At 33.5% G+C, this 13,288-nt stretch overlaps 1 protein-coding gene across 1 annotated transcript in view; it reads left to right on the forward strand.

The window, feature by feature from the left end:
• Window positions 1-13,288, forward strand: part of SLC4A10 (solute carrier family 4 member 10) — a 238,387-nt gene that overhangs the window by 120,112 nt on the left and 104,987 nt on the right. The window contains exons 8-9 of the mRNA XM_047772739.1: window positions 3,142-3,299; window positions 6,089-6,176. Coding sequence (XP_047628695.1) covers window positions 3,142-3,299; window positions 6,089-6,176 — 246 coding nt within the window. The remainder of the gene's footprint in view (window positions 1-3,141; window positions 3,300-6,088; window positions 6,177-13,288) is intronic.

Raw genomic sequence — 13,288 nt, forward strand, 5'->3', positions numbered from 1 at the left:
GATCCAGAATTTCCACGAGCTGTGGTGTAGTTCACCAACAGGTTGGATCTGGCTTGCTGTGGTTGAGGTGTAGGCCAGGGCTACAACTATGATTCAACCCTAGCCTGGGAACCTCCATATGCTGTGGGTGCAGCCCTAAAAAGACAAAAAAAAAAAATTTCTTCTACCTTTCTGTAGTGGACTTAAGACTTAAACTCTCTCCCTAAATACCCATTGGAATTTCCTTAACATCTTACTGTGTAGCTTGTCCAGACACTTCCAGTTCCACCACGATCTTCTGTCTAAATGTGTTTCCTAGAGATATAACTTTCTTACCCACAGCTTAAGTACCAAATGCCCAGAATAAAGCATCTTTCTTTCTTAGTATTAAAGTCTGATGACCCCAGAAGCATGAGTATGCATCCAGATCTATAAGAGTATACAGCGTTATTTCCTCAAGATTCCGTTCAGAGGACCAGAGAATTCCAGGATTTCTTTCTTTATTCCAAATATTTAAGTCCCCTTGAGATCTGTCTAAGGGACACAGTTCAATCTAGTTCCTCAGAGCTGTTCTTGGTATTTGAAGTTTTATAAAAGGTTTCATTGTGGTTCTTAAATATGATCTTTTGTTATATTCAAAATGTAGTTAAATTGCCAAATAAGGCTCTTTATGAATTGTATATTAACACAAAACAAAAATATAGAGCTATCCCAAGAATAATATATTATTGTATAATATAATAATATAATTAGATAATATATAATCTATTACCCCAAATATATGGTTGCTCCAAGAATAATATAACATAATGACTACTCTAGGTATAATAATATTTAACCATAATTTATTACATTTTAAATAAAGATAAACTTGCTAATCTTTAAATTAAATTCTGTATATTTTAATTCATTTTCTAAATAACAGATATTAATCAATGATGTATTAGGCATTATATAATGCAAAAAATATAATGTAAGGTACATACATTTTCTTTTATAAAATTAAGTTATTTTATCATACTAGGTACTCCTTGATTTAACTAAATAGAATCTTAAAACAGTTATGTGTATAACTGCCACCTGCCTGAGCCACAGGCTTCAATAGTTAAGGCTGTGGCATTTGTCAAGAAATAAATGCGTTTATAGAAAGTTTCCCAGGTTGAACTTAAACTTGTCATTAAAGTTATAACAAGTACTATCGATATGACTCATATCATTTATCAATTACAGATTTTCTTATAATATTGTTTTCTCATTTAAAATTTTATTCCAATATATAAACATTGTATAATTGTTGTTTCTATTAGGGAAAAAATAATAGTTTACTTTTTTAGGCTCCAAAAGAATTATGGATATTTATTGTGTTTTTATCACAGGGCTAATAGTGTATAGATATTATGAGCTTACAAATTAATGTCTGGAAGCATATTTATAGGTTAAAAACTTTGGAATTTATAATGTTTGTTAAAAATTTTTATAGGGAGTTTTGCTTTTTCTTTAAAATAGAACATTGCTTCTATTTTATATTTTTAGTCAAGTTCCTTGGATTATTTTTATATTTAATTCTTGTGACAAAGTGAATACTTCATATAATGAGCTTTATGTTTTGGAGCACATTTATCTTACAGAAAAATTAAGTGGCTATAAACCTTCTAAATAGCTGTGCTGAGGTCTTGATTTCAGAAAGCAACATATTTAATATAGTCACTAAAATCTGGCTATGGACTTCTAAGTTTTTTCTCCTAAAAGTTTTAATTTTTTTCACTTTATACTGCTTGGAAAAAATATTCTCAAATCATTATACTTGCAAAAGAAATATCTGGCCTAAGAAAAGTCTTCTCAGCCTCGCTGTATTTGCCAGAGCTCTTTTTTCACTCTCTTCTCTTTCTTTTCCTTTTTCTTCTCTTCCTTCTCCTTTTTCTTCTCTTCTTTTCCCTCACTCTTTCCTTTCACTTCCTCCTCATCCCGTCATGTTCATGTCAGTGATGTCAGCCCCCTTTCTCCCTCTCCCTCCATTTCCCCTCTTCCACTTCCCCTTCTTCTTCTTCTCTTCCTTCTCCTCCTTCTTCTTTTCCTTCTCCTCTTCCTTCTCCTTCTTCTTTCTCTCTCTCCCCTCCTCCCTCCCTCCCTCTTTCTCTCCCCCCCACTCCCATTTTAATCTTTGGTCCCCATTTCATTACATGAGAGCAAAAAACAATTACCACAGCAGTTAAACTATTATTCTCCCTACAAACTGATTTCCATTGAAAAGCAACTCAAATGAATTAAAAAGAAGAAATAGGCCTTATAAAATTCACCTTAAAATTGCTGCTTAGTTTTCACTGAGGCTACGTGTATAAAAATTGATATTTACTCTTAAGAATATTTTACATTTAAAAATAAAAGAAGGGAAAAATTACATTCATTTTTCAGACTTCATCCTTTAAGCATTTCTTTTTGTCAATGATGCTTTTGTTCTGTGTGCATTCATTTCAATTACAGACATCTCATATTAAAAATTCAGCTATGGCTCTTCAGCAACTTCAGATGTTAATAATTTTATTCTTGTTTTCTTTGCTCTGCCATATCTAAATTCTCCTAAGACAAATTAGAATTGAAGATTGGTCAGGCCAAGTATGGAATGTGAAGGATATAGAACAACTAAAATAAAGACGAAGACTAAAGTCATAATTTATACTATAAGGAGAATCATGATTATATTTCTTTTGAAATAGGCATGTTTTGAGCATTAGTTAATTGAAATATATTGTGCATAAAATTACCATAATGTAGTATACAAATATTTAAATCTATCGACATATGATAATTAAATTATGAATAAAGTATATTCACTTAATTTAACACATACTCTTTTCTCCCTGAAAATTTCAATGTTACTGATGCTGAAAAAGCATCTCTTAAAAATATTGACTAGAGAAACTAGAGTATTCAGTGTATTGATGAGAAATTAGAAAAACACCCAAGTAAAAGAAAAAAGTTCTTTTTAAAGGGCAAATGAGATGTTTAACTATTTAAAAATTATTTAAACTAAATCTTTATAAGCTGTATTTATTTAAATTATATTTGCTGATGGTTTTCCAGGTGTGAAGTTCCATGCTAGGATATGATTTAGCAGATTCTTCCAGTTTTGATTTATCTTATTTTACTTCGTGATGCTCACAGGTTGATCTGCATTTTATGAAGAAGATTCCTCCAGGTGCTGAAGCTTCAAATGTCTTAGTTGGAGAATTGGAGTTTTTGGATCGAACTGTGGTTGCATTTGTCCGGTTGTCTCCAGCTGTGTTGCTTCAAGGACTGGCTGAGGTCCCAATCCCAACCAGGTAAAAAGTATAAGAACGTCTCTTGCATTTTTCTTTTCTTTTAATTTTTTATTTTTATTTTATTTTATTTTATTTTTGCTTTTTAGGGCTGCACCTGTGGCATATGGAGGTTCCCAGGCCAGGGGTTGAATCAGAGCTATAGCCTACAACACAGCCACAGAAATGCAAGATCAAAGCCTCGTCTGCGACCTACACCACATCTCAGGGCAACTTCTTAACCCACTGAGCAGTGCCAGGGATTGAACCTGCATCCTCATGGATACTAGTCAGATTCGTTTCTGCTGAGCCACAAGGGGAACTACTTCATTTAGCATTTAGCAATCATTTAACATTTTTAACACTTAGTTATTCATTTAATATTTTTTCATTTAGAAATTAATGACTTAGGGATAACTCAAACTGAATTATGTTGTTTATTATTCATCACTATTTTGTAGAGGTAAGACTGTCCATGGGTAAATTGTGAAGAAAAAAGAATAACAGCTATAGCATATTAGGTTCCTACCAATTCTTCCAGGGGACCTTATTTTCTTCCTTTCTCCTCCATCAAATGTGGTTCCTGCATATAGAAGCCTTTCATTCATCCTATTCCCATAGCAAAGCATATCTATGTAGGGCCCCATTACCCACATGACTGGAGCCCTTTGTTTGATGCTATAGTTGTTTCAGATGCTATTAGTATGTCTCTTCCAAACACTGAATGCCTTAGCTAAGTTAAAATAATGAAAACTTCAAAGTGCTGTGGCAACTGGGCTTGTAGAATGTTTCTTTATGAACCTTTGGCCTTCACTTAAAACATAGCAGATTCCATCGCTCTGTGTTTTGATTGTGGATAAGATATTCCAAAATATGGAATTGTTTAGTCAGGAGAGGCCACAGTGTATTCGTACTTGTCTGTCTGGAAGGGGATTCAGTGTTTAAGTACCTATACCTGAATCTGTGGAAGAGCAGATTTGAGTCAGGAAACTAGTTACCAATTTAGGTTATAGAGAGAAGTGTCTGTTCATCCTATTGGAGAACCAAGACTTCAGATATATACCAATTTTATTAAAAGGGGGGAAGTATGAATGGAAAAGTGAAAGTGGCATTTTTCTGTACACAACCTGTAATCTATTCAGAGTTTCTGGTTATTTTGGATTCAGATTTAAGATGTCAAATTTACTAATTGGAGAGGTATTATTTTAGTAGATTAAAATTCCTTTGAAGGCTTCTAGAAGTAGTACATTCATATTCCACTGCTTAGAAAGGTGTCTGATGACCTCTGAGTAGATGATGGCTATTCATGACAGTGATAGTTCTTATATTTTAAAGGAAAGAAAAGAAAAATTCCCTGGAGTACAGAAAAGCCATAATGGGGTTATATACCCTCACTTTGAAAACTGCCAAGGTGTAGGCGACCTCATTTCTTACTGACATAGAAAATGTATCTAGAGAACAATGGAGGAAAAATTAGGGGCACAGTAGAGCCACTGTATAAGGAAAGATTTAAACGACTAGACTATTTAGTTATGAAAGGTGAAAAATGGAAGATTTGTTAGACAAATGGAATTAAAAAAAGCCATTCAAGTTTCCTAATTATCCTTTCTTAGGAGGACAAAAGGGCACACTGTGAATATACCAGTAATACATATTAAAAATGTCAGAAAATAATTTTAGGGCTTTATAAATAGCCCATGTAATGAAAACCTGAAAAATAGCAAAATGTACATAGGTTAGGAAATTTCTTACAAGTATTATAATTGATAAAGCATCTGCCATTATACTATATTTTTTCCTGTTTTAAAGAGTATAGTAGACATTTCTATATAGTAGAAGTTGACTTGGATTCACTTAAAACTAACATAAAAAATTAATGTCAGACCCTCTAAGACTATGTAATATGTTACATCATGTAAAAACATGTAAAATTTCTCAAGATTATAACTAAGTGAAAGGTAGAATTGTGGTACCTATTTCAGTACACTTTGTAAAGCTATTGGTCTTCACACATAAGAGTAGGAACCATTTAACAAATGAATACTCTAGAATTATGTTGCAGAATATAGAGCATTTTAAAATTCTCAAATTTCCCTACAGCATTGACCTTTTCAATGATGGAACAATTAACCAGTCCTCCAAAGTGAAAAACACATGTTGATTTCTTCAAAAGCTCCAGTTGTGTTGATGAGTTTGATAGTCTTTGAATTTAATTCAAATGGAATATTACAATGCAGTTTTTATTTTTATTTCTCCAGCATTGGAATTAATAGTTTTTTAAATCATAATTAATCTTTGGCTCCTGGTAATAATTTTTTCTATTTAACGTAAACTTTATATACATCTACTTTTTTTTTTTACTGTATGTTCTTTCTTTATTTATAAAACTGTATTTATCTTTCCCCCCTTTAACCTAGTTCTACAATTTACATAGTAGTGAGTTCTCTTCCTTAGAATTCAGAAAACTTTAATCAGATTTTACTTTTCTCAACTTTCTTCTCTAAAGTTTATAAACTCCTTAAAATTCTCACCAACAACTGTGTAGGTTTTATAGGCAGCTACATAAAGGAACAGATGAAAATAATCACAGATTTCAACTGCTCAAGGATCTTAAGCATACAAGCTACTTTGAAATAGTTTATAAAATGTTTCAAAATATGTAATAATAAATAACCTATGAAAAATATGGACGTATTTTACATCAAAGTCCCTATCTTTTGTAATTCCTTTGAGATGAGTGATTCTGTACTACTAAAATTATTTTTATATTTCTATCTTGAAACATTCATGTTTTCTTTTCTTCTTAATTACAGATTTTTGTTCATTCTTCTGGGACCCCTGGGAAAGGGTCAACAGTACCATGAGATTGGAAGATCAATTGCAACCCTAATGACAGATGAGGTATTTATTCAAGTTCATTGGGAACATTTCCCCCTACTAGGTACACCTAACTTTTGGAGTTCTGTATTCATGACGATTTGCTGTGAATCAAATTTCTTTGTATTGAATCTCTCTTCTTTTAAATGCTTCTACTGTAAAATTTTCTTTGGGAAAATTTGTTCAAAGGGGGTAATAAATTCATACACATAAACATAATATTTTAAAACCTCATACTCTAAAGAAAACTTGTTATTTATCGACATTTAGAATGAATTTATTAATATTCCACTTGTAGTATATGTGTTCCAAAGTGAGCACCATTAGTATCCTGGCAAATCCTGTTTTGGGCAAAATAATTTTAAGGAATCAAAAAAAACAATGGTAGGAGTTCCCTTCATGGCTCAGCCGTTAACAAACCCGACTAGGATCCATGAGGATGTGGGTTTGATCCCTGGCATCGCTCAGTGGGTTAAGGATCCCACGTTGCCATGAGCCTGTGGTGTAGGTCTCAGACACAGCTCGGATCCCAAGTTGCTGTGGCTGTGGTGTAGGCCGGCGGCGCCGACTTGACCCCTAGCCTGGCAACTTCCATATGCTGCAGGTGTGGCTCTGAAAAGCAAAAAAAAAGAAAACAAAAACAAACAAACAACCCCCCCCAAAAAAACAAACAGCTTAGTTTATTTGAATAACATGACACCAAAAGCCATGCAACTATCTATCAACTATCTTTATAATTGCCTAAATATAGGTGTGCTTAACCTGGGGATCATTGAACATTAAAGGAGCTATAGATAGATTTCAAGCGGCTTGTGATTTCTTTGATACAGCATACAAATTTTTCTATGTAAAATAATTTGTATGTTGATTTTTTAGAGGGGCTCAAAAAACTTTTATCAGCTTCTCAAAGAGATGCATGTCTCAAAAATGTAAGGTCATAAAACTTAAAAGTAGTGTCATATAACTGGTTTCTTTTATTCTACAACACATTATGAAAATTTACTTTTATCGTTTTTATTATAAAAGAAGGGCAGATACCAAAAAAATCACAGAAGGATAATAAATTCAAAATTCAGTAGTAAAAAAATGAGATTATATTTTATAGTCTCATATAAATGATTTAATAAAGTATTTATTGAAATTCATGGCTTCTGATACTTGAAAATCTGTAAAAAGAGTTAATTAGGATTGTATATAACTTTTCCTAGGTTTGTGAAATCTGAAAATTTGAACTTATGTTTGGGGTTAAAAATAAACTCTATTGAAACTTCTTTCAGTAAGGTCACCATTTAAAAAATATAGTATCCTACGTTCAGTGCTCACGTCACTTGATCTCTTATTGGCATTTAACATCACTGAATACCTCCTTTTTTTCCCCCTGAAGAATAGCTAAAATTAATAATGTGCTTTGTTTTGACTCTAAATCTTTTATATTTGTATTATTGCTCACCCTGAGGTCATAAATATATCCTTCTATATTATGTTAATGGGTTTAATACTTTAACCCTCATATAAAGTTTTTTTTTTAATTTTAGAGTTTTTAGAGTTGCTTTTTGTGTGGTTTGTGGGTAGAGATACAGTTTTACTTTTAATAGATAAATACTTGGCTTAGTAACATGTATTGATTAGTCCATCATTTATGCAATGGTTAACAATATCTGCCTTTCAAAAATGAAATCGCATGTCTGTGACATCACTATCTTAATTATAGCAGCTTTAGTATAATGAGTCTTAGTCTCTAGTATAAGTCCCTCCCTGACTTAGTTCTTCATTAATTTACCCAGTAAATATTCATTGAATGTTAATTACTTATCAGGCATTCTTGCTGTTTCTGTGGACATATCTGTGAATAAAATGGACAAAAGCCCTTTTATTCACTGAGTTAATAGCATATTAGAAAGACAGACTTACACATAAGTAATGGAAATACATGATGTGTGATGATAAGTGCTATGGAGGACCAAGAAAGCAGGGAAGGAAGATGGGAGGGGATGGAGAGAGTTGCAAGTTAAAATAAGGTGGTCACAGAAGACTTACTGAGGAGACATTTTAGCAAAGAACCTAAAAAGAAGAGGGGGAACATGCTATTCAAATATTTGAGGGAAGAGATTTCCAACCAGATGGATAAACAAGGGCAAATCCTCAGAGATGGGAATGTGCCAGGAATAGCTGGTGAACAGTAAGGGGGAAAACATGGCTGGACAGGAGGGAGAAAGGAGGAGAGCAGTAGGTGATGAGGTAAGAGAGACAATGGGCCAGTCTGTGTAAGATATTTGTAGGTTATATGAGGACTTTGAGTTGAGAAGCAAGTGGAAGGTTTTGAGTAGGTAAATAACATAATTTGTCTTACATTTGAAAAAAATCACTTGGCTGCTGGGTTCAGCCATCATGGAAGAGCAAGGGCAAAAGCAGAGAGATGACTTAAGAGTCCATTGCAACTCTCTAGGCAAGCAAGGGTGGTGAGAGAAAAATGGATGCAATTTCAATTAAAAATTCCAACAGGATTTATAAGGGAGCTTGATAAGCTGATTCTAAGAAATATATGGAAAAACAAAGGTCCAAAAATCATTAAAGTAGGCTTGAAGGAATAAGATAAATACATTTGCTGGGATTTCTTCATAATTCACTGCTGTTCCTCTGTTTTCTTTTCTGTATCTTTCCTGCTTTTTACCTGATGTGTTGGTGAGAGCTTTGCTCTTGAATTATCCACACTGGTTTTTACATTATCAGTCTTTCCTCCCTATGTATCATTTCTTTAACCTTACAAAGATAGTCTAGAATCTCCTGTCTTCTAAAAGGAAGAGAAAGGAAGGAAGCAAGGATGGAATAAACTAATGAATCAAAGAATGAAGTGAGGACACTTCCTAGTTGTATGATCTTGAGCAAGTTAATGTCAACTCTGTTTCAATTTTGTCACTTCGAACTGGGAAGTATATATTTTGTGTTGTTATTATGATGAATACATATTTATTGCCTACTTTATATTGGAGATAAAGTGATAGACATTAAAGACATGGTTACAGGCCTAATAGAATAGCCCTGAAATCATCCTTGACTCCTCCATTTCTTTCATACCCATGTCCAATCTTGCAGTAAATTTTCCTGGCTCTACTTTCACAATATATCCAGAATATTAATACTTCTCATTTTATGAACTGCTACCATCTGGTTTTCTCTGTAATCATCTGGCTTTCACTCTTCTCACCTGGTCCTGGCTACCATTATGATTTATCATTGCAATAGCCTCCTACTTGTTTTCTCTGCCCTTGCCATACCTCATTATGTTTTCAACACAGATAGCTAGAGCAATAACTCTTCTGCTGAGACCCTCTAATAGCTTCCCATATCATTCAGAGTAAAAGTCAGAGTTCTTATAATTATCTACAGAGTCCTGTAGGCCTTCTTCTGCCTCTTCTACCTTACTTCTCAGACCTCATTTACTTTCTCTCTAGCTACACTCCTTCCCAGAAACTGACTTCCTTGCTACTTCTCAAGTGTGACATGCCTGCTTTCACCTGAGAATCTTTGAACTGATATTCTCTCTGCCTGAAAAGCACTTATTTCTGAGGGCTACATGGCTTGCATCTTTGCCTCCTTCAAGCTTTTGCTGAAATGTCTACTCATTTAGGGCTTCCTTAAGTCATTCTGTTTAAAATTGTAGCATCCCCTGGTTGTATCTTCATTTATTATTCCTATATCATTTGTCTCCATTGCACTTTCCACTGTCCAACAAAGAATATACTCAATTATATTGCTTATTTTTCATCTCTCCCCTCCCCCAATATGTAAGCCCCATGAGAGGATGGATTTTTTTTGGTTTTGTTTACTGCTGTGTCCCTAGCACATAATAGTTTGATAAATATTTACTGGATGAGTGATCAGAACTCATGCTTTAGCAGGGAAAATAGGCATTAAAAAACTAATTATAAAATTAACAATTATAATAAATAATTATAATTACAGTGTAAGCTATCAAGAAAAAGGACAAGATGTTAGGAGAGGATTAACAAAATTCTAATCAGAAAAGGCTTCTCTTAGAAGTCAAGTGTGTACTGAAGTTAGAATGTTAGTTAAAATATTGAAACATCCTTGCATCCCTGGGATAAATCCTACTTTATCGTGGTATGTATGATCCTTTTAATGTATTATTGGATTCAGGGTGCTAATATTTTGTTGAGGACTTTTCATCCATGTTCAGCAATAATACTGGCCTGTAATTTTTTTTTTTTATTGTGATGTCTTTGTCTGGTTTTGGTATCATGGAGATGCTGACCTCAGAAAATCAGCTCAGAAGTATTCCTTCCACTGTAATTTTTTGAAATAGTTTGAGAAGAACAGATGTTAACTCTTCTCTAAATGTTTTGTAGAATTCACCCGTGAAGACTTCAGGTCCTGGAATTTTGTTTGTTAGAAATTTTCTGTTAAATTGTTGTTATAGATTCAATTTTATTACTGGTAGTTGGTTTGTTCATATTTTCTATGTCTTGGGAGATTTTACATTTCTAGGAATTTATCCATTTTATTGACATATAGTTATTCATAATAATCACTTGTGATGCCTTATGCTTCTGGGGCATCAGTTGTAACTTCTCTTTTTTTCATTTCTGATTTTATTGATTTGGGCTCTCTTTTTATGAGTCTGGCTAAAAGTTTAACAATATTGTTTATATTTCTATGATAAACAATATTGTTTATCTTAGAGATTTAACAATATTGTTTATCTTTTCTAAGAACCAGCTCTTAATTTCATTGATCTTTCCCATTGTTATTTAGTGTTTATTTCATTTATTTTTGCTTTAATCTTTATGATTTCTTTCCTTCTCATATGAGGTTTAAATATATATACACACATGTATACGATTATAAGTTGCTGACCTAACTTAAAATGTCTTTTAGCAACCGTGCATTTTTGCTGTTCTCTCCTCATGATTACTGTTTTTTACATCATATTTTACATTTTTTTGTGTGTGTATTCCTAACCTGCTCATTGTGGGTATAGAAGATTTTACTACTTTTATCTTATAACCTTCTTATTAGCTTTGTATGTGGTTGGTTTATTGCCTTTACTGTATGTTTGCCTTTACCGATGAATTTTTCTTTGTAATTTTCATGTTTCTAATTGTGAATGTTTTCAATTCTTAAATGTTTGAATTAGGTCTCATGGCAGGTAAACACACAACTATATTCCAATAAAATTATTGAAAAAAACCTCTAGAAGAGTATGGATGTTCTGAGGCATAAACTCAGTGACTTGTGGCATGGGAATTTGTGTTTTTAATATTTAAAAAATCTCTCAAAATACAACTAAAGCATTAATATATCTTTGATGTCTTCATATTATCCTAAGGAAAGACTGTATATGTATTCATCATACTGATATCTTTTATGAAATTCTCTTAGTTGGAAAGTAAAGAAAAAACCTTTGAAAATTATCATTATTACTTCTTCAGCAATTTAAACCGAGTATCAAACTGGACACTAAGACAAATAGTCTAAAAATAGAGTAGGATATTTGAAAGCATAAGTCCATGGATATTTGTGGATATTTGGTCACTGTAATATAGATCAGCGTAAAGAATAATATAGTAGTTCCAAACCTCAAATATTTGTCCATTCCATTTCATATCATATGAAATTCAAAAAGGATTGGAAATAACTATATTATCTTCATATGAACTAATCCTTCCCATTGACCTTTACTTTTACTTACTTACTTAGTATATTAAGTCTATTATTTCTCTGGATGTTAGTCAGGAAAGATTAGGTTATGCTGGAGGAGTAATCAACTAATGACTCAAACCAAAAAGGACCTTTTTTTTTTGCTTTTTAGGGCCGCACCCACGCATATGGAAGTTCCCAGGCTAGGGGTTGAATCGGAGCTACAGCTGCCAATGTACAGCCACACCAGCTCTGAGCCACGTCTGTAACCTCACCACAGCTCATGGCAACGCCGGATCCTTAACCCAGTGAGGGAGGCCAGGGGTCGAATCCACATCCTCATGGATCCTAGTCAGCTTCATTAACCTCTGATCCATGATGGGAAATCCCCAAAAATGACTTATTTCCATCAGGCTGTATGTCCATCGCAAGCTGGCAGAGGTGTTACACTCATTATAGTCTCTCAGGCACCCAAGTTCGTGGAAGCTCAGTCTTGATCTGTGTTTTCTTAGTCATACTATGGCAGACAGAAGACAATGTGATAAATCATGCACTGGTACTCATAACTTCCATTTGAGAGTGGCATATATACACCTTAATAGGACACACCTAATTGCATTATCAAAGAAGGCAAGGAATGCAAGCCTACGTGTCTCAAAGCAAACCTATGGTACCTATTAGTAGCCAAAATGATTTTCACAGCGTGTGTGTGTGTTTGTGTGTGCATGTATGTGTGTAGATGTAATTTATACTTTGAATGGAAATGTGCTTTCTATACTGTCTATACAATATGATATATATATATATATGGATATATGTAAGATATATATTCAGAAAAAACTAATTTATAGTATTATTATTTAAAAATTGAAACAAAATTAACCTTTTTACTTAGTTTATGCATGCCATGGTATAAATATTGCTAAAATTTCAAATGTATTCTAGAAATTTTTATCTCTGTTTTAAAGCAAGACTTCTTTCAGAAAGCTTGATTTACACATATATAAATAAGCTTTGCCAAGCTTGAATCATTAATTCTAGTTTAATGAGCTTCCTTTCATCCTCTTTTCCCTTCTCTATCTCTTGCACTCAGAAATTTCAACATTCATTGCAGCATTCTTTTTTTTTTGTCTTTTTATCTTTTTAGGGTCACACCTGCGGACTATGGAGGTTCCCAGGCTAGGGGTCCAAACGGAGCTGCAGCTGCCAGCCTATGCCAGAGCCACAGCAATGCCAGATCCGAGCCATGTCTGTGACCTACACCACAGCTCACAGCAATGCCAGATCCTTAACCCACTGAATGGGACCAGGGATCGAACCCACAACCTCATGGTTCCCAGTCAGATTCGTTTCCACTGTGCCACAATGGTAACTCCCATTGTAGCATTCTAAGAAAAAATAAATATTGGTATGCATTCACAGAATAAACTAAATTATAGTAGTTCACGCTAAAATCTTCTTTAGTTAGAGCTTCCTAT

Source organism: Phacochoerus africanus, chromosome 3 (genome assembly GCF_016906955.1).
Source record: "Phacochoerus africanus isolate WHEZ1 chromosome 3, ROS_Pafr_v1, whole genome shotgun sequence".
Taxonomy (NCBI): Eukaryota; Metazoa; Chordata; class Mammalia; order Artiodactyla; family Suidae; genus Phacochoerus; species Phacochoerus africanus.